We start from the raw sequence: 22,093 nt of genomic DNA on the forward strand, positions 1-22,093 counted from the left end.
GGTAAATCCAGAGCTTTGCCACTCAGCTCTGTCTTTACCACAACAGACCAGTGCAGTGTCTGCATTATAGCAGGAGCCGGTCCGCTCCGTCTATCTGACTCACAATCTACTCTTCCCTCACTCATGAACAGGACTTCAATGTACTTGAACTCCTCCACTGGAGGCAGGAACTCTCTTTCAACCTGAAGGAGAAAAGCCACCTCAACTAGCAAGTTTTATCTGCTTTTAAAAAAAAAAAAAGAAAAAAATGCAGCTGTATAAAATCTAATTGTATTGTTTCGTATGTATTTTTTTACCTCTGGCTGAGCAGCAAGACATCTACATCTAGCCAACTGTAAAACAGAGGGCAGTCCACAGTCCTACCTAGCAGTGCCAAAGCCAAAAAAAGTTAGTTTAACTGGCTTTGGTCATTGTAAACAGAAAAAACAGCTATATATTGACAACAAACTACATTAACAGAAATGGGTAAGCAATGTTACTTAAGCAAACCTAATCCATACCAATATTTTATTTACCTTAAATTACCTGGTAAGAAATGTTCTTTGCATACAAGAGCATGTTGGATAATCGATTCTTTTAACTTGCCTTGTTTTATAGCTTTTAACCAGGGTCATCTACTGTAGGACTCTGCTCTTAACGATATTGGCAGTGGCAGCAGGTATGGCATAAAACTTCTGAATATCTGTACTCTTTGATTGTGGAAACCAACAACAAAACAATTTGCAAATATATAACCTCCTTTTGTAGCAGACCCTGTGCTGGTTTGTATTTTCAGTTGTTGTTTTTAACAGACAGGGTGTTGGAGGGGAGACTTGCCAAAACAAAAGATGAAAAGAAAGTACCTGAAGCACAAATGTGTTCCAAACATTTACTCTCTTTGCAGCGTATGGTGCTCTGGCATCAGCTTGCAAAATGGAAAAATTTTATTGCATTTGGCAAGTGTTAATTTCGAACCCTGGGTGCTTCTAGGTTGGGTTATAAATGAACCAGTTTAACTCATCTCTACATGTACAGGTTTTGAAGCTGGTCTTGACCCAATGTAGTCCTAAACAGTGGCGGCTGCTGGAGATTTCTGCAGGGGGCTATGGATTCAAAATAGACGTATACCAAAAAACATTCAAAGGTATACTAAGTTATCAAACCGGTATACACTTTATAGAAACAAAACATGATTCCATGTACAGGTTTACTTTTTGTACATAAATGTTGTCCTTCTGAGGCTTTGTGAAGGCAAATCTGTGTTTCGCATGGTCCAACATGGTGTCACAAACCAAGAAAAACAAATGTACCAGTTTAATAATGGAGAAGCTATTAGTCAACTTTATATTCTTTTAATATGTAAAACTAATTTTATGAGAATGAGTTTATTTAAGAGCAACTATGCAAACTAACAAACATCTAGAAAAAGTAAACTAAATTATATTATTTTCCATGTGAATCCCAGATTGTTTGTTCTTTTAATCAGTCCTACTTGTCTTTATCCATGCTGGGTCAGATCCTGACGTTTAAAAAAGCAGTCAGGGAAAGCAGAATAAAACGTTATCCTCGCTGCATGCAGTTAGCCAAGCCTTCTTGCTAAACCAAGTCCTGGAAAAAGACAGTGTACCATCTCCATCTATGCTTTGGACTGCTGATTCATTTTGATGAATCAGGTACAAACAGTTTCACCCCCAGCCTCCCTTGGTAAGTTTGCTCTAAGGGGTTTTACTTCCACAACAAGACCTGTCAATCAGCTGCACTACAACTGTAACGACAGCTCCTGCCAACTCAGAGCGCACCTCTCCTATACTTCTGTATTGCAGAGGAGCTACTGCGCATGTAAAGCTTTTAACGAGAGTCAGTGGGCAAACATTTTTGCGCCTCAGGGTGGAGATACATCACCTATCCTACAAAAAATGAAAACAGATTTACTCATCATTAAATATTGAATATTTATCTTGCACATCCAAAAAATTAAATTTCTAACTATTTCAATTTTAGAATTTTATTTTAATTTTTTTTTTTGTCTTAATCAAGGTCATTGGGTGGGTGGGGTGACACCCTAGCACCCCTTTTTAGCCAGCCCCCACTGGTCTTAACACCCTAACACAAAAAAAATAGTATACAAATTGGACTAATCTGAAATTGTACAATTATCCAGTTCAGGTATGATTGGTCGGTGCATTTTATTTATCTTTTTGTTTATTATAACAGGTTCAGTCCAGGCTATATTTGTACCCAATCTCCATATAATGTCACAGACAGTTTCATCAATGCTTAGTCCTTTCAATGGTCATGGAACTGGATCTTTATAGTGACATCATAAAATGTCCATCAGGAATATCACATGAGTTTCACGACATTTGCATCAGACGTCTTCTTGTACCCTGATAAAGGATGTTCTATACCAGCTCTGGGTATCCAGATGGTCGGTTCTTAAACTAGCTGCTAACTGAGAGGTTCTGCTGATGTGTTGATATAAATCTGTCCCATTTGTTTGACCAGACTGCTTTCAGGAGACAATAAACATTATCTGTGCACAATGTTAGATTTCAGGGCTCCGATCTGCTGCTATGGAAACGAATCAGAGAAAATTATGGGGGAAAAGCAGGCCAGGAGGAAGCTCCCATGAAAAAAAAAAAAGACAAAAATCTGTGTTGAAGGGAAAAAGTTTGGGTATTTTGTGCCATCAATACTGCCTGATAAATACCCTGTTTCTTTACTATTAAATCAGAAAATGTGTATTATTCCAGAGGGGTATAACAAAAAAATACAGTTCACTACAACCATCAACACCAAAACAACAATGCAATAGATTAACCAGCAGAGCTGCATGACATCATTTTTTTTGTTAGAAGGACAATTATGTATGTTTAATTAATAGCAGCAGATAAAGATCCCCTCCAACACCCCCCATCCCCCCCCTCACCACACTCACCTCCCAACATAACTGGGAAATTACTCCACTAATGTGCACCAACACACACAAGCCTTGCAATCGGAGAAAACAGCTACACCACATAATTAAGTGCAAATTCATTGTTAGCACACAGACTGTATCAGAGGCGCCCACACAAACAAAGCAAGCTTCCTTCCTTACAGCCCCCTCAGCAGCTCATTAAGGCTGGGGTAATGCTGCAAGCGTCCTGATTGGATAAAATCCACATCCAATGGCTGCAAAATCAGGACAGTTCCCGTTCCAGTCTGTACAGACATGACTCAGACGTTTAAAAAGGGCGATGATCTAATCCAGAGCTACACCAGACTGACTTTAATGAGGTAATAAGTTCGATTTTTACTGCTGGGTTGTCTGACCTGAGCAGACCTGAGCAGAACCAAACATGAATCAGGTTAATATTAAACATGAAACAGTGGCACTGGAACAAACCTTAGAGGTTTTATCTCCAACCATAACAACTTTGTTCAAGTCCAGCACTGAGACCTCAAACTGCTACTACTTACTTACTGTAGCCAAATAAATGAGAATCATTAAGTTGATTTATTACCCATAGAAATGGTAATTAATCTACAGTAGCAGCAGCCCCAATAAATAATTTGCTGATATCGGTCCAAACCTGTCCTCTCTGCCCTGCTGGTTCTGGTGTTTTAAAAGCTGACAGCTGATTTGTGGTGAGGATGTAAACAGAGAGAGTTAAATCAGCAGCAGCTATCTGACTCAGCCCTCTGCAGCCGTCAGACAGTTTACCAAAAAAGACCTGCCTCATAAGAGGCCCTTTGGACTGCCACTGGAACCCCAATAACAGAAACAGGAAAAGGAAGTCCTGATTAAAAAAATAGTAGCAGTAATGCGAGGGTAACACATTTTCTTATGAGACAGTGGTGGATCGGATACATTCACACATTGAATTTTTTTTCTTTCTTTACAGCTTTTATGTGTGTTTGAACAGCTTCAATAAATACATTTGCTTTAAATGTTATAAGTTCAGAGTTTAGTTGCACAGATTATCTCAGCCGTGCATTAATATTACAGTTTGTACCTGGTTTGTACCTGGTTTTCTAACCTGCAGGTAAACAGTTGTAACAATTGAACTTTATTGATCTAACATTGGAGAAATTTACCTCAGCATTTAACCTATCCCCTTGGGGAGCAGTGGGCTGCCATTGTGGGCCAGAGTGGCAGTCTGTGGGAGTGGGGCTTGAACTCAGAACCTCAGGATTACTCCCCACAACAAGAATAAGGAGAGCATAAGCACCGCCGCAGAAAAGCCCAACACAGAGGAAGATCGACAACCAGTCACTAGAGCTGCAGTCTTCAGGCTCCATAAGTGATAGGGAGAGACAAAAATCCCCCCCTCCCACCAGTCATCCCAGGTACCAGGAGTCTGCACATGGAGGAGAAATCAACCACCTCCCAGAGCCCTGTGGTAGCAGATACAGCTCAGATGGACTGATGGATGGAGGACACAGTGCCATGGCCTAGTGGGACAGGAAGGGCCAAATACAGTGCCCAGCTTTATTCCACGAGGGCCGAATATGGCCTCACACATCAAAGAGCCTTAAAGCCCTCAGGCAGGCTCCCACCAACCTGCGACATGGCCCAAGCCCCCACGCAAACACAACTCTCAGATGTAAGGCTTCTGGAAATGTGAAACAAAAAATGCCAACAAGGAAAGACCGTCTAGGAATATCTTGCTTAAAACAGATCTAAATGAAACCATCAAAGGAGATAAATACAGAATTTTCTCAATCTCCTTAAAAACCTGCCAGACATTTGCTGAAAATATAATGTAACTGGTTTTGAAACGAACAGAATCATTGCTTTCATCAATCGGAAAACTAAATGAAATTTCTCGGACTGATCACATAAACCAGAATGAATGTCAGCATGTTTTTACAGGATGCAAAGTGATGGCGTGTTTAGAAAATCACTAACACGGCAGATTCAGGTGAGACTGAAATTACAGACCCTAATGATTTTGCTGCCGGGAGGTAACTCCACCCCCTCACCAACAGACCCCCACACCATGAGGACCCTTTACAGATACACACACATGTGCAGGATCAGAGCCCTGCAGAGGTTGGCAGTTTAGTCGCCGCAGTGGGGAATAAAAAGGGATTGTGGGATTGGAGAAAGGGGGGTTTCCCTTTACACAGGCCCGATCTGGTTTCCCCTCCTGGTAAGAGCATCCTCCTCAGGGTCCAGCTCCTCCAACTTGACCCATCGATCCATGGATCTGGATAACCAGCCTGCAGCCATAAGCTTTCAGGACTGACCCAGAAATGCTGAAACACTTTTAAAAATCTACAGTAGATCTTCTCAGTTACACCAGTTAGACTCTACTATTATAGCTTTTTAATACACAACACTCTTTAATGAAGGAAAACGGCAGCAAAGGGTCTAAAATGACAGAGTTTAAAATATATTTACTCTAAAAAAAGAAAGAAATATCAAAATATAGCAGTAGGTAAAGAAATAAGTTAGTTTGTCCTTGATGACAAAAATATCTATAAACTTTGACGATTCAGATTTAAAATGATAAACATTCAACCATAAAGTCTCTTCTGAAACATAAATATAGAAGAAGATTGATCTAAGAAACAAAACACTTTTACAAAAAGTTTCTTTTTTAAACTAAAAAAATGATAATACACTTTAAAAAATCTCCCAATAATCAATGAAAAAAATATCCTTATTTTGATGTTGCAATGAGATCTTTTATTATTATGGTTTCTAGACTTTCACTGCATATTACAGCTGAAAATCTGGCAACTTTACTTTAGAGCCTGAGGTTGGAAGACCTCCTTCCCATCACCCTAATCTTAAAGTGTAACACCAGGAGTTATTGTAAAGATAAAGGAAACCTTCATCCCTCTAGATTAAATCCTACATAAAACAACACAAAATATGTCAAATCAGGTGAGTGAAATGCCTGTGTTGTTCTCCAACAACTTTAAATAAGCTAGCTCTGGTGTTTAAGAGAAGCTCAGACTGTCTTTAAGAGGTGCTTTGGGTCACATGACCCATTCAGTGGCGAATCCAACCCTCTAAAGCAGAGGTCACAGATTAGTGGACCGGGGTCTGGATCCGGACCCACCGGTAGGCTAATCCGGACCCAACCTGATTTTAAAAATTACTGTATGTTGTGCGACAACATTGTCTAAACGTCACTTGCTCCGCTTCTCCTGTTAACATGGTAAAGCCATCCGGAGCGTCCGGAAGCAGGCTACGTGTCAAGAACTGCGGTGAACTGGTGATAGAAAAGTGAAATGGCGTGCTCAAAGATGACCCCGCACATTTTGACTATGTTTGGCTCAACCTAGTGCTGTGAAGCAGGATTCTCCACCTTGAACATAATCAAAAATAAATATCGATCCAGACCCAAAATGAACACCTTGATATGTGCTTGAGAATGGCTTTGTCTCCATTCAAACCCAGGTTTAAAGCCTTGCAGTTCAGTTCAGGTGTTCTATAAAAAAAGTGAGTCATGAAATCCTTATACCAAACTGAAAGACTGTTGTTCTCTACTACATTTATTTTGAAAAATGTTATACATTTAAAAATTCTATGTATAACATGGATGCATAAATGCACCTGTATTTTATTTCAGTGTTAAATGCTGTTTAAACTAACAGATTATAATAAAACATTTCTCCGGACCTTTACTTGTTGGTAATTGGTTACCCCTGATCTAAAGTTATAGACACATTTTTGGGAAGGGCAGTCTTCATAGAGGATTGATACGTAGTAAGTGTTTAATATCAAGCTAACAAATAATTTATTATATCACAAATTAAGCAAACACTTGTGTCAAGATTCACACAGTGCTGCCTAAAGCTGCCTCCACAGACTACATTACATTCAAATCAGGACTGTGGTGGTTTCAAAACTTTTGTTCCTTTAGAGAAGAAACATGTAAAATCTAAAAGATTGCTTTCAACTAAAATCTGCCAGACCTGATCATGAATAAGAAAAAGAAAAAAATGAATGACCTTCAAAAATGAACAACAAAATAAGCGACCCCAGTCCCAAAAAAAACCCTTTCTAACTAGGAAAACAAATTAAGACTGAAAATGACCATTAACAGCAAAAACAACTGTGAGCTAGAAACCAGCTCAAGCATGAGATGAGGCGACACTCTGCAGATATAGGCTTTAATAGTTAAAAAAAACCTTGATGTAAGATGGCTGAAAATGGACTAAATGGTTGAGAGGAAAGAAAGATGGAGGATATGCATGAAAAACCAGTTGAATTAAAACCTCCACCATCCATACTTTATCAGAGTCGGATATCCTAACAGAAATGTTCCCATAAAATCTTGCAGAGAAACATTTAATTTAGCTTTAATGCATCTCTGTGTGAAGGTAACACCCTTTAGGTACAAAGAGTTCATGTATTCCCACGTAACTTCACTGGGGTTTGTCATGTTTTTAGCCAGAAGCAGACCTTCATCCTTCATCCATTATGTGTTAATTACATCATAAAAATCCTCCACTGAGGTCAAAGCAGAATAAAACTGAGTAATGCTGGTAAAATCCACTGTTACCATTACCCAGCATGCATCACTGCAGTCATAAACCATGTCCATCTCCTCAGAGACGAGTGAGCATAGAAACAAACATCATCATCATCATGATCCACCTTTTACAGTCCAGCTGTGCTTCTGCAGGAAGAACAAATGAAGAACCAAACCTGTTCCAGCCTCTTATGGCTTTAGGTTCTCACTTATTCAAAGCATATTCTCCCTGTTTACAGGAAGTTTATCCAACACAGTAATGAGGTTAATGCTTAGGTCCCTTATAACAATAGATCTGAATCATCCCCTGGATTTTATAATAGCCCAGTAAAAACACAACAGTAAGGATGATGAAATTAAAGCAAACAGAGTTCGGGTATCAGAAAGGTATCAGGACCTACGCACAAATCAAGTATTGGAATTGGATCAGAAGTGTAAAAATCTAGATTGGTCTCCGTTAAGCATCATACTGGCTGCTGCAGATTAGCTCGATCAGACGGACAGAACTGATGCAGGCGGTTGGACAGAGATCATAATATTAACTGGGACAGACTGATGGTTTGACACTGACCAGCACCAACTCTGAAGGATGGACAGCGCTCGGCTACAGCAGGGTTTAAAGCTTCAGGGTTTCCAGATGCAGGAGCAGAAATTGATCTGATTTCATCATGAAACTACTCAGATCTCCTTTTACAGATGAAATCCACTTCAGTTCATACAGTCTGAACACAGAGAGGTTCTGTAGAACCGGATATAATCCTGACCTGCATGGCATCGTGCTTTAGTAGCTTCAGCCTGAGGAAACAGCCTCGGAGGAGGAGGAATAAGAGCCTACAGCTGTCTGGATTAAACGAGGAACCAGATAACGGCTGGTAGAACAGGGAGGAGCGAATCCACACCCACTGATAAGAGCAGGACAATTGGATTCTCTCTGCTGTTTGGTGTAATCACAGCCAGGGTAAGTAAAACACAGAGACTCCCAGAGGAAATGTCCCAGAGGCTCCAACAACGTGGACCAAAAAGGTCCGGACATTTAAATAAGAGATCCTGTAGCTGAAGCTGCTGATATTGGATCAGAACCTGGTTGAGATTAGCCACCCAGATGATAGCACCACCCTATCAGAGCTTCTAACGGCAGTGATGATTAAAAACAAGTGACAGTGGATCCTCCCTGCTTTGTTACATATGCCGTCCTCTCATCAGGACATGAAGAAATCCCAGCAGAACACAAGAACTTTTGAAAAACAGAAAATGTCAGTATTTATTTTACAATGACATTCCAGTAGATGATAAAAAAGAGCATAAACTTTAAAGGAGCTACTGTAATCTTTGAGATTTTCCCCTAAATAGTTATCAGTACCAAAATATAGGATCTGCTCATTTCCATCTGTCACTCTGATTAACACAGGAGATGCGACTCGTTTCTCTGATGTCATTTTTTTGCTGTCTCAAACAGACGAGTCTCCCAGCGGAGAGATGTTTGTGGAGGATGAATGTGATTAGTCTAAACGGACACGACCACAGAGTCCATTAGGGAGTCCTGAACCTGACCCACATCTGGCAAGTATAAACAGGCTCAGATCATCAAACTCTTCCACAGCCGTCTCATCCACGCTCTAACAAAGCTGAAGAGGCAGACTGGATCCAAAACAGAACCACTTTGAAAACCTGACCATTGGAACTGGGTTAAACATGACACTGCAGCACATTGACATGATAAATTAGTTTAACATCAAACAGCTCTAATGTGTCACTAAGAGCCTGGATCATCCTGATCCTTCCCTTTGCATAAACCATCAGCACAGATTTGTTTTTTAAATCTTTAAATTTGACTTTTAGTTCAGTTCAAAATACATGTAGCACTTTTCTGTCTTCATTTTTTTTAAACTTAAAAAACTGCAGCTAAATACATAGGAAGCGGCTTAGAAAGAACTCATGAATGTAAATAAGTAAAAAGGAGAAAATCAAGTCTTTTCTGGACAAATTGAGCCTGTTTCACTTGTAGAAGTATGAAATACATTTAACCAGAAGAAGGATTAAATGATGTTGAACTAAAGCTTCCCGGCATTGCTGGAACCGGAGCCTCTGAAGCCTGCTTAGAATCACAACCTTATGTTTACATAGAGAACAGCCTGCTTTGTCTGCAGCTTCAGGATCAAACTCTTCAGCTGATGCAAAACAAACTTTCAGTTCATCGTGAAATGAAACCATTCTACTGAATCAGCATTTACATAATGAGAGCAGGAGATTTTTTTTCCTCTGAAATGTGTCAGCCTTCGTCTGTCCCGTCATGTAGCTGAAGCTGACAGAGCTCTCTACGCCTGCTGTTTAACCGCTAACGAGCTACACACAATTTCCTGATGCTCCATTTTCATCACGCAGACTGAGTTTGTCTAGAAAACGACCAATGTGGTCGAATATGAACTAGATTCAGTCTTTATTTAAAACTTAATTCCAGCTTTCATTCTCCAGAGCATACAGGTGTGTTAATTAAATCATTGCCAAGTCAGAAAGACATCAGCAATGAGCTTAGCATCAGCCTGGGAAGGACTGCAAGTCCATTTCTAAACACGTTCCTTCCCATAAAGAAAGACAGATTATTTCCATGTAAACAGATTCAACAGATTCTTTTTTTTATTAATCTATTCTTTACACAGGACTAAACTGCGGAAGAGTGAAACTTTAAGTTTGTTTTATCTCAACAGTCCGGACTCTTCACATAATTGCTGATGTACAGTAAGAAGTATGTTTTCTGAGTAAAGAAAAAGCACCGGGGTCGAGTTAAGCAGCTCTGCTGTGGACGGTTATCTAAGAGGCAGGGATGTGATTTATCTAGTGTTTTATTCTGGGAAGTGGCTCTGCTGTCAGCCTTGTGTCTGGATGACTGGAGGAGGCCAAAGATCAGCAGCGATCTGCCACCGAAACTGCTGACGCCCCAGATCTTCAGCTTCCCCATCACTCACTCCGTCGCTTCCTCAGCTTTCACACATGCTCGCTCTACCCGACTCTCAGCCTCCTTACTGTTTCGATTCTGCTCTCTCATCGCTGCGTTGCCATGGAAACCAGTATTTGGGTACCACAGTCAAGAGTTATACTCTGACCTGAAATACCCTCGTAGTTTTGCCTCCTGCAGCTTCTTTGCATCACGCTGCTGTTGAAAAATTAAATCTAGCTTTTAAGCCTGACCTAAATCAATGCAGATAAGCACAGACTTTAAAGATAACATGTTATAAAAAGTTGCAAGAAAATAACACAAGAAAGTAGAAATTTGTGTTTAAATTGGCGGCCCAGGTGTCAAAGCATAGGTTTGAATCTTGAGGTTGTGAGTTCAATCCCCCACTCCCACAGACTGCCACGCTGGGTCCCTGTTCAAAACCCTTAACTCCACACTGCTCCCTGGGTGCCAAACAATGGCAGACCACTGCTCCCCAAGGGGATGGGTTAAATGCAGAGAATTCATTTCGTTGCTCTGTACTTGTGGTAGGGTTGTCACGATACTAAACTTTTCAACTCAATACCGATACTAAGGAAAATATTCGATACTCGATACCATTTTCGATACCACAAGGATAAAAACAAAGACTCCAAAATTCTACAAAAATATTTTCATTAATAAATAAAATACAATAAATACAATAAACAATAAGAACAATATTTTGAGGTTGTATGCTGTGCACAATATTAAGCAAACTTGATAAAAAACATATAAAATTAAGTTTTCCTTCCTTGGCTATGCTTTGCACACATAATAATGACACTAGCCAAACCGGTTAAGAAACAAAAATAATTCTCAGCAGCTGCACCTCTTACAAAAAAAAAAGTCTGAAACTGAAAAGTGCGTAGAATTATTCAATCACACAGTGTTCTGAAAGTGCATTGTCCTCTATTCTGCCCTTTAGATGAATGACTGCGTAGGTGCCACTGGTGGTGGCACTGTATCGATACTTTTTAAAACGAGTATTGTATCCGGATACAACATTTCAGTATCGATACTTTTTTGAGTATCGATACTTTTGACAACCCTAACTTGTGACAGTGGAATGACAATAAAGTTCTTTAGTATTCTTAAACAGAACCTCTTCTTTACACCGACACATTGCCCTGAAAGAAAATCCTGACCCAGTTAAAAACTGGTCCAAATTTGGTTCATTTTAAATGGACTAGAACCTGGTTTAAGACTAACGTATTTTCAAAGATTCACACATGAAATTTGTTTAAGAACTACTTTATTATTTTTATCTGGCTTATAAGACTTTTCCTTTGTGCGTGATGTGGAAGATTCAGGTGACGTGAAGTGACGTTAAAGCTAATATTATGTCATTTGAGCATGACACAACATGCTTACTGTTTTCATCTCAAGGCACCTGTCCCGTGTTTAGTGTAAAAGGAAAGCACTTTGTTCCGTATTACTGTGAGAGTAAATAAATAGTCAGTAAAAAGCTAATGGAAAATGAAGAATCTATCTATCTATCTATCTATCTATCATCTATCTATCTATCTATCTATCTATCTATCTAATTCAATGCAGATTTGAGTAAAATAGCTAGAACAATAATTTCACACACAATCAATCATCGTGTACATGAGGTCTCCCTTTTTTACAGGGAGTTGGCCACCCTACTTGTTAGTATAATTCTTTTTCATATTACAATGCTACAATGCTAATACTAGTGTGCTAACACTTGGTTTTTCTCCAAGGCCTAAATTTTAGCATGCACTGGATAATGTTTAGTTACAGGTATTTACAGACTAGCTTAATATCCCAAAGAGTTCTGGTCTCTATTGATCATATAAAATAAAAATAAAATAATGAAATAAAAACAACCTATGAGTAAATAAGCAGAATGTTTTGTTGGATTTTGGTCATTAATTTTTTTTTTTTCAAACTGAAGTGAAACACATTCGTTTTCCATCCACCTCCTCATGTTTCGTGTCGACTTTCCTTATCGCAGCTCATTGAACCCTTTCTCTTTAATCTTCATCCCACCTCGCTCTCGATTTTTATACACGTCATGTTAAAGTGCTGCGTGTGCATCAAAATCTGTGGGTGCTGGGAGTGAGTAATGTTTTCTTCTGCTGTCAAAAATGAGCAACTGAAGTGCCCTTGGGCAAGTCATTCAGTGAGCAGCAGTTTAAACCTGCAAATTCTGTAACAATTTCTGTCAGTAACATTTTTTGTCATAATCATTTACTGTGGTGTAGTAAATCATGTTCTGACTCAGCGTATCAGATAAATAGGTTTTGTTTTTAACCACGCATCCCTGATTTTGTTATTTTAGACTGAAAAAACAGAGTTCCACAATAAAAAATATACTTCTAGAAATTAGTATTTTATGTTATTTTCCTCCATATAAATTAAACGTTTACTATTGTAAAGCCAAGTGACGGGAAAAAAAGTGCCTCAGCAAGAACAGACCTGCACACAGTGCTACAATAGTAATTAGAGTAGCTCTGCTTAACAGCAATGCAGTTATGGCAGACATTAAAACTATTTAGAGCCCATAATTGTTCTCATTTGACAACTATATATTGAAAAAACAGTTATTTTTATTATGCTCTTGGTGTAAAAACATAATAAAAATTAATAAAGATCTGGAAAAAAGAACATTTATGAGGTTTTTAAAAGGTAGTCTTAATTTATTTTAGATTGGGCTGATGATCTTCTCGAACAAGGGTGTCCATTTTTTTCCTTAGAGGGTCTAAATTTAATTCTAGGAGGCTAAAAGCAATAATACACCCAACAAATGAAATGCTTCCTAAACTTCAAGCTTTTGTTTGTTAGAATCTAGAATTCCGGAAATGCAACCAGGAATTTGGGAGACTTGGGAGACCACTTGGAGAGTTTTTAATGGTTAAATAAAATAACAATTGAAACCATAATGATGGAGAGGTGAAACTAGACAGAGAATCTAAAAACAAATGATAATAAACTGAAGGCTTAAGAAGAGAGCTAAAACAGGGGCCAACAGCAGGAAACTAGAAAAGCACTCAGAGACCGCAGAGCTCCACCAAGCAGCAATCTTTGCCAGAAATTGTGATTTACACCAATAGGTAAAACTAGCACATCATCTGGACTTTGGTTACAAAAAAAAAAAAAAGAAAAAAAAATTTGCTATAAATTGATTTATTAGTTTTTAAATAATCCTGCTGACAAATCAACAACTTTCCCTTTTTTGTGTTTTTGTCTTCAGTCTTTTTTAAAATCTGACGCTGAGGCTGTTTAGTGGGGAACTGCTTGTTTCACCGGATATCCCTATCTCACAATGATAGACAATCTTTTTAAAAATTCCCATATCCAGATCATGATCTGGATCATTACTAAAATTTTACACATTCGGGCGAACCTCTGATAAAAAATTCTTTAAAATCAATCCATAACTTGTTTTAGTTATTATGAAAACAGACAAACCAGAGCAGATTAACAATTAACACCTCGATACAGAAATGTTTTAGGCTGATGAAATGCTGTGAGGTGTATGAAGTCAATCCTTCAACCAGAGGTGAAAAACTGAAGCAAAACAAATATGGCTGCGTCAGTTTCAACTGGAATACCCACTATTTCTTTTTGAAAACTGTGCGAAAAGACATGATTTGATGGTAAGCAGATAACTAATCAGCTTAAAGAATTGTTCTGCATGCCCCTCCCTTTTGCAAACACTTTACAGGAGGCATCCTAGATGGATACTGTGTAGGATTCAAACTGAACTAAACAGATCGACCTGGCTTATGTCAGGTGAGATGAGTCTGGCTGTAGTAAATTTTTGGAACAATCACACTAAAAATGTGCAACAAAAATTACAGAGAGAATGACAGAGAGTCATCAAAAATGTACTAATATATTAAGACCTAAACAAGAAATTAAAAACTAACTAATAAAAACATACTGGAAAAGTAAGTAAACAGGACTAATATGGCAAACCCTAAAGGGCAAAAATATCAGAATATGGGAAGACATGACTAACAGACACACAGAGGCTTAAAAGATGAACCAAACCATAATTCAACCCAGAGTCCTGCACCGGGTCATGTACCCATATAAAACGTACATCTATGGGTAGAAAAAAACTATATTATTTCACGGTTGCAGGATTCTGATTCAGATCCTGATACAATTTAAACTTCTAGTGCAAATATCATTCTAGAACATATAACAAATAAGTTAAACAGGGATTTTAAAACAAATATCTCAATATATCACTACAATTACATAGCAATCAAATATCAAACAACATTTCCAACAATAATACAGCTGAACAAACAGCACTAGGCGAACAATGAAGCTGGTCTTTGGCTTTTATAAGTCTCTCATTATCAGGCTGCAGCTGACTCACTGAGAGGGTGAGTATGTCCTGTAGGTGGGGGTCAGTCAGAGTGCTTCTGAGCCTGGACTTGTTAAGATTCATTACACTCTAAGTGCTGCCAAACACAGATAACAAAACCCATGCATGTTTCTTAATGCATGTGTACCTACAATAGGAATTGTGTGTGGAAATCTTTAAGATGTAATGACATTTTTTTTTTTTTCCTCAGCTCAGAGTCACGTTGAAACTCAATTAGTTCCCTCTGGATGTGAGTCAACACTTATGTTGAAGAGCTGGGAAAGCAGTTCCATGTCACCTGCAACTCTTCAAAAAGTCTTCGAGCTCTTCCAGGTCCTGGAGAAGTGCTGCACAATCAGGGAGTTTCTGCTTCTACAATTTGATTTCTCCCAAACTAAGAAAGTTTGCAAGGACTTAAAGCAACACCACAAAATGTAAAACAAATATTGGATTTAAAATATTATTTTGATGTCCTTGAAAGAGTTTTCCTTTTCCTAGCAATATACCCTAAACCACAGCAACACAATTAAACTACCAACCATCGTTGAAGTAGTTCAACTTATGCACTTACTATAAGCATATTCCACAAATCAGAACTCAATTACTGCACATTTATGATGTTGTACAAGCTGTCAGCTTTTGTTTCTATTCCTTGATTGAATCATAAACATAATTTCTACTACAGGAAGTGGCAAGAATAAAGAGAAAAAGTGTGAATATCATCTAATTATTATTATAGGTTAATTGGCTTCTCTAATTGTCCTTGTGAGTGTGAGTGTGTGTGTCAATGGTTGTTTTTCTCTGTGTTGCCCCGTGATAGACTGGTGACCTGTCCAGGGTGTACCCCGCCTCTCTCCCATAGACAGCTGGAGGTAGGCACCAGCACCCCTAGCAACCCCGCTTGGGTTACGCGTGATGAAAAATTCATGGAATATTTCAAAGGATCACCAACACTTTCTAATAGACACAAGTCTCATACTGCAACAGTTAAGCTTAGGGTAATATTAATTTAAAAAAAAAACAATGAGGAGTCAAAAAACAATTACATATATTCCGTAAAAGTTTAAAAAATCCACTGGACTTGGTTTCCAAGATTTGAAGACGTTTCGCTACCTCTCCAGGAAGCTTTCTCAATTCAAATGTCTGGATCTGCAGTGGGTTTGAGTCTTTATATAGACAAGGCCTTGTATTGCTTGGAAACATGCAAGCTAACAATGGAACCAAACAGGTCGTTTGGTTCCATTGTTAGCCTGTTTTTTTAAGGAATTACTATGATCTGGATGACTGAGAATCTTCATCAGCACAATTACATATACTTTGTAAATGATGGAAAGGGGTATTTTAAAACAAACCTCAAATAAACAGAGGTTATGGAGCGGAGTGAGGATGGGAGGTTGTTCCAGTCAAAGGGTGCTTTTTATATTTTACACAGAATTTTCCTTGCTGAATCGTGAAACAACAAAAAAATTTAAATAGAATGCCATGACTATATGTTGAGTAAACATTTAAATAATTTTTTTAATAATTTTTTTTTATATTCAGGGCAACTAAGACTGATATACTTAAGCATAAATAATAACCTGTGAAATTGTCATCTGGAAGATGGAGTGAACCAAGACAGCTGCTGGTACAGCAGACAATGGTGAGGTCTGACAGGACAATGGAGAATAAACCCACACAGACAGTTATATACAGCATGAAGTGGTTGGAGATTAGAAGACATAGTATTTTTCTATTTATCAGATTCATAAGTGTTTATCAGTTTGATAAATAATCAAGAAGAGGTAATAATTATTTTCCTTACTGAGAGAGAGCGAAACAAATAACTGACTGATAAATTAGTTTCAAATGATACATCATTTTAATCATAACAGAATGAGTATAAGAGTAGCGAGGAGTCACGCCAAAGACCTAAATATTTAAACTGCTCAACTGGTAACAATTAAGTTTCAGTACCATGGACAGTGCTGTGCTTGGTAATTCTGTAAAACAAGGCACATAAACCACCATGGTTAACTCACTTGCCGTCTGTGTGCTTACGTTTGCATCATGGGACATTTTTTTGGATTTCACTATCATAGAGGACCACATGTACCAGAGTTAGGACATCTTGTTGGTCCTTCTTTCCTTCTTTGCTTACTTTTAGATTTAGGACAGAGGTTTGAATTGAGCTTAGCCTATAGTTAGGACTAGGAAGGAACTGGTACTGGTTAGGTTCAGGGTTACTGTCGCCACATGGTCTCACTTCATACATGTGGGTAGGATATTACATGTATGTGTGTTTGCAGGTGTGTACTAACCAACCTGCAGGCAGATGTTGACAGAATGGCTGTCACTTTGACCTGAAGGCTTTTATGTGGTCAAGCAGCTGAGTGATGATCTGTTCCTTCCCTTGAAGCTAAGTACTCAGGATGTTGAAAAGGTCAGTAATGTCCACCATAAAGTCCCGAAAGATATCCATTAGTCATCTGAACAGACTTGACTGTCACTGTTCTTGTTTGGTAGAAGCTACATGATGACGAGGAACACCTTATCTTGGATGTAAAGCACATATTTATATTCTCTACCAATCTCCTCCAGAAGGGCCCTGCACCATCAGTGTGAGAGCACAATTTTATAATTGCAATAACTTCTAGCACTACATCCTTAAAACCAGTTCATTTGGCACCACAGTTCTTTTGCTGAAGAATGCGGTTGTATTTTGCCACCTTACTGCCGCATTGGGCAACCTTGTAAGAAACTACTGCTTTCCTTCCTGCCATGCCAGATACTCTGTACATTTTATCCCACTTATTGCCACAAACATATGCTCACTTTTGTTGTTGTGTAACAAGTCTGGCCAGTCCCTGCATACTTTCTATATTTTCACCTAATCCCTGAATGAAAGCCAACGTTTGTGAGGAATCCGTGACATCTTTACTTTTATCACATGCCAAAAGAATAAGATACAAATACATGAACTTAAGCTATTGCTCTTTGAGATCGTCAGGACATTTAATCTATATCATTTATAAAATTGTAAACTCTTTCCACAGCAGCCTTTTTCAGATGGATACTGTGTTGAATTCAAAATGGACTACATGTATCAATCTGGCTTATGCCAGGTTAGAGAACCGATTCAGAGTTGGGTGTTTTTCTTGTCTTTCTGTGCCTACTCACACGGCATTGACTCTGCAACCTCTAAAAAATGAACGCTCTCTTTTGGAGTGAAAAACCATGAGCCTGCTGTAATTGAAGTCTCTACACATTTACGAGATAAATATTTAGTTGTTTGTCTTCTGCTGAAAGCTTCCAGCATCCAGATGCACTTTAAAACACTTTTCAGCACAATTTGCTTTGCTGACATGGCTGCAGTACAGGGCTGCCAAAGTTTAAGTACACAAAGTTCCAGTAAAACAAGACAATATTCTAAAAAAGAATAAACCTACAGCCTGATGAGCTGACATCTACCCGCTTAAAATACCTGCCTGCTGTCAACTGAAGACACTTTTCTCTGCAGCTTTATTAATTGGTGTTGCTGTAAACTTTAATCTTAAAATCAGTCATAATCTTTAACACAACTTTAAATAAAGGCCAGTCTTAAAAATGCAAACATAGAACACCAAAGAGGTTTATTTTGATCTACAGGTTAAATTTTCTGCAGATAATTTTAGCCTAATCTGAGTTTGCTTATTGTAACACATGGAAGCTTTAAATCCTTTCACAGACATCGCCTGAGCTCACTAAGCTTTATGCCTCCATACAGCTACAGCCGGTAAGCCTCAGAATGGTAAATAACCGTGTCCGACTGGACCTGGAGGAGCTTTCTGACGACATCTCCACCCACAAGGAGTCCGAGTAATCCCCAATCAAGCAAATCCACCATGATGGTGCAGATGGAGCTGGAATCCCAGCAGGATGGAAAAGGGACAATGTGTCGACTCCCTTCTGAGTCATTTCCTTTTTTAATGCTTTAATGTGCAAACGGGGAAACAAACTTAGTAAATACCTTACTTGCTTATTTGGAAGCATTTTTGTTTTTCTGTTAACAAAAAAAAAGAAGTGTCCTCCACATGTCGCTGATTAAGTCACAGAGGAAACATGGAGGCATGCAGCTGTTACCTCCTGTGGAGACGAAAAGATTTCACACCAGAGCCAACACATGAGGTCACTTTCATGAGAGCTCTGACCTGCCATCAGCAGAAGGAAAAACTGGCTGCTGCGTTTTTCGTTAAGCAGGAGAAAGGCACGTGAATAACAGAGCACATGCACAATGTTTGCACTCAAGGTTAGCAGGAGCCAAAATAGTCATGACAAAAATCTGTATGGGCAAAAGAATGAATAAAAAGAAGATGATTATTTGGCTAATGCACAAACAAACGGTTCAGTAGGGAGGAACGCATTCCTTTATGAAGTTCAGTTTATGAGAACAAAAACTAAATTTGTGTTTCTCACAGATTACTGGGCAGTTTCTTTAAAATAAAGCTGAAATTAAATCTTTAATGACATTCCTGTCTGTTCCAGGGGCCAAATGTTGATGATGCCAAGATAATTTGCAGGTTCTGTTAGTTCTGGTTTCAGCTGATTACTTTCCAGCTCTATCACACACAGATAAGAGATCAAATAAAAACGAGTGAGCAAGACGACCAAATAAATGAAAATAACTGCCTTTCCCACCATAGACAAACATATATAAATATCACTGCGTTTGAGATCAGAGTCCAAAAGCCAGTCCAACAAGCTCCAAAAGGAGTCAAAGGTCAACAGCTCTGAGAATATTAATCACTGACAACCTCAGACAGATGGATGGTTGGGTCAAATGCAATCCCACAGATGATCAGGTGCAGATTGGATTCAACACAGAGACCTTCACTACTGAACCTTCAGGATTATGCTCCATTATTCATTTACAAAATAAATAATTCACGACTTTTAAAGCAAATAAAACAATGTGAAAAAAAAAGCTCTATAGGATTTCTTGTAACATCAACAACTGTTTCAGATCCTTGCTAAATAATTCATTCATCAACTAAACTTCAGTGCTTGTCATTATGATTATATGGGATGGACCGACGCAGCTCATCACTGAGAGGTAGAGGGTTTATGCTTTTGAATGGAAATCTGGGAAACATTACCTAAAAAACTGACCTGGCAAATGATTAAAAGATTGTTAGTGTCAGCGTCATCAAAAATAAACATGTTCCTTTGCAGCAAAACAAATTTGTGTCAATTATAAAACAAAAGCTCATCATATCATGTTTTGCAATCATTTTAGTTTCAGCCTTTACAGTATTTAAGTTGAAAATATTTGCTTGGATCCAATATATTTATATGTCAAGCTGCCAGCATTTAAACTGTAGCTGCTGCTGATACATCTGACAGGCCTTTACAGAAACTAATGTGATGCTGAAGCTAAAGTGGAGAGGTGAAGCCTGGAAAGATGATGCAAAGTACAGTTTCTATGGCGATATAACCAACATCAACATCCTACTTTCATGCTTTCCTATAATACGCATCCTTTCCTCATATCCAACCTTTTTTTCTGACTCCTAAACCCCTAAATATTTTAATCAGAGATGATACAACTGTTCAAATCATCAGACTTCAGGAATAAACTCAGACTGGTTAGTTGGTTTAAAGTGGCTCAGAAGTTTTACAGAATCCACGCGAGACCTCTTCAAGGATGCACAGCTTCACTTCTCCCCAGCAGATGAGAGAAATTTCAGCAAACACCTGCGAGCTGTGCAGTTGCGTAGGCAACAATTCATTTTCCAGCAGCAGTATTGGGTTACAGCCTAACTGGATTCCAGCAGCGCCCCGGGAGGCCTCGCTGCTGCTGCTGCGCACATGTTGCAGGAACCTGCAGCTGGTACTCACACGAACGCGTGGTAGAGCAGCGCCCATCCTCTCGGCCTCTCCAGCGTATCGTAGATCAGGTTCTGGATCTTCCTCTTGCGGATGTTATTCCTCTTCACGGGCCGGGTGTAGTTCAGGGGGGTTTTGGCCAGCAGCCCGATGGTGATGCCCTGAGTGCCCCGCTTGAAGTCCTCCCGGCCCATAAGCAGCAGGGCCCCATCCTTGTCCACTCCTCCAGCGCCGCTTTGGTCCAGTAAGTCTCCAGAAGGAGGAGCGCCGGAGGTCTTCTTCTGCTCCTCAGAGCCGCTAGCGACGGTCCTGGACCGGAGCCCCATGGTCAGTGCTGGAGGGCCGGTGTGGGCAGCATGCCATGATCCGGACCACACACCCTGTGTTTAGCCGCGGGTCATTCCGGGATGAGGTCTCCAAGGAGCGGGGAGGTCCTCAGCGATGAGCCTGGAAGAGAGAAGGATGGAGGAGTGATGAGGAAAAGGAGGGATGATAGAGAACAAACAGCGATTTCAGAAAGCATCGGAATCTGCAGCCAGCAGCAATCAGATCCGAGCTGTGCGTAAAACACGCCCTGGTTGTCGTAAAAGCTGCGATAAACTCCAAGAACTCAGAGCTTCCACATCTGGGAAATACGCCTATCAATCACCGCTGTTTACTTAAACATCTGATATGAAGCTCATCTGAACCCTGTAAAGAAATCAAAATAAACCCTCCAGTTTCCATCCAGCCTTCTCCACCCATCCCTTCCCACAGCACACAAAGCAACACGAACAGAGAAATCACCGAACCCCACCAGCTGCCGAGTCCGTCCATGGTGCGCGTCTCCCGGGCTGCCAGCCTCCATCCACCTGCAGAGGAACCGAGGAGGAGGGGAGATCGGAGGATGCAGAGCGGAGATGCTGCCTGAAGGAGCTCGATAGTGAAACTGATGAAGATGAGGTGGCGGAGACCAGCCTTCATCAGCACCGGCTCCGACGTGACGTGCGTGCGCCCGCAACACGCGCACACCTTGATAGCTGCGGGAACAAGAGAGAGAGAGCGAGAACAAAAAACGGTGCGTCAGCGAAGACAGATGTATGGAGGCGCGCTCACCAAGGCTTTAAAGGCACGTTCACGTGAGTGCGCGCTCTGATGTAAACATCTGTAGCAGCGCTGCGCCTTTTTGTTTATTTAATGAGAAAAAAAGGCCGTTAAATCTGTGACCCTCAGAACTCCCAGACACATCATCATCATCCAACATCTCCATTGCTGCAGAAAACAAGCAGACTGTAATAGTTAAATCTAATGAAAGTGTAACTCATTTCAAATGTGCCTCCCCACTGAGAGGAAATAAAACTATCAGAGTGTAAAAGCTCCAATCTGTTTTGTGGATGTAATTAGGCCCCTTTCTTTGGCGGGGTAAGCATTATGGCAGGAGGTTTCAACAGTTTTCTGCCATAGTGTCCCATTTTATGTTAAATTTGCTTCTTTTTG

At 39.6% G+C, this 22,093-nt stretch overlaps 1 protein-coding gene across 4 annotated transcripts in view; it reads right to left on the reverse strand.

The window, feature by feature from the left end:
• Positions 1-21,692, reverse strand: part of kcnq3 (potassium voltage-gated channel, KQT-like subfamily, member 3) — a 94,005-nt gene extending 72,313 nt beyond the window's left edge. Inside the window, exons 1-2 of one of the 4 annotated variants that reach the window (XM_038287457.1) lie at positions 21,414-21,692; positions 20,630-21,064 (exon numbers count right to left, since the gene is read on the reverse strand). In XM_038287457.1, coding sequence (XP_038143385.1) covers positions 20,630-20,943 — 314 coding nt within the window. In that variant the 5' untranslated portion in view covers positions 20,944-21,064; positions 21,414-21,692. Of the gene's footprint in view, positions 1-20,629; positions 21,065-21,403 lie in introns of those variants that run through there. The other 3 variants (XM_038287459.1, XM_038287458.1, XM_038287460.1) reach the window with 3 other exon arrangements.
• Positions 21,693-22,093: the final 401 nt, after the last annotated feature.

Source organism: Cyprinodon tularosa, unplaced genomic scaffold (assembly GCF_016077235.1).
Source record: "Cyprinodon tularosa strain WSP-4 unplaced genomic scaffold, ASM1607723v1 ctg24, whole genome shotgun sequence".
Classification (NCBI taxonomy): domain Eukaryota; kingdom Metazoa; phylum Chordata; class Actinopteri; order Cyprinodontiformes; family Cyprinodontidae; genus Cyprinodon; species Cyprinodon tularosa.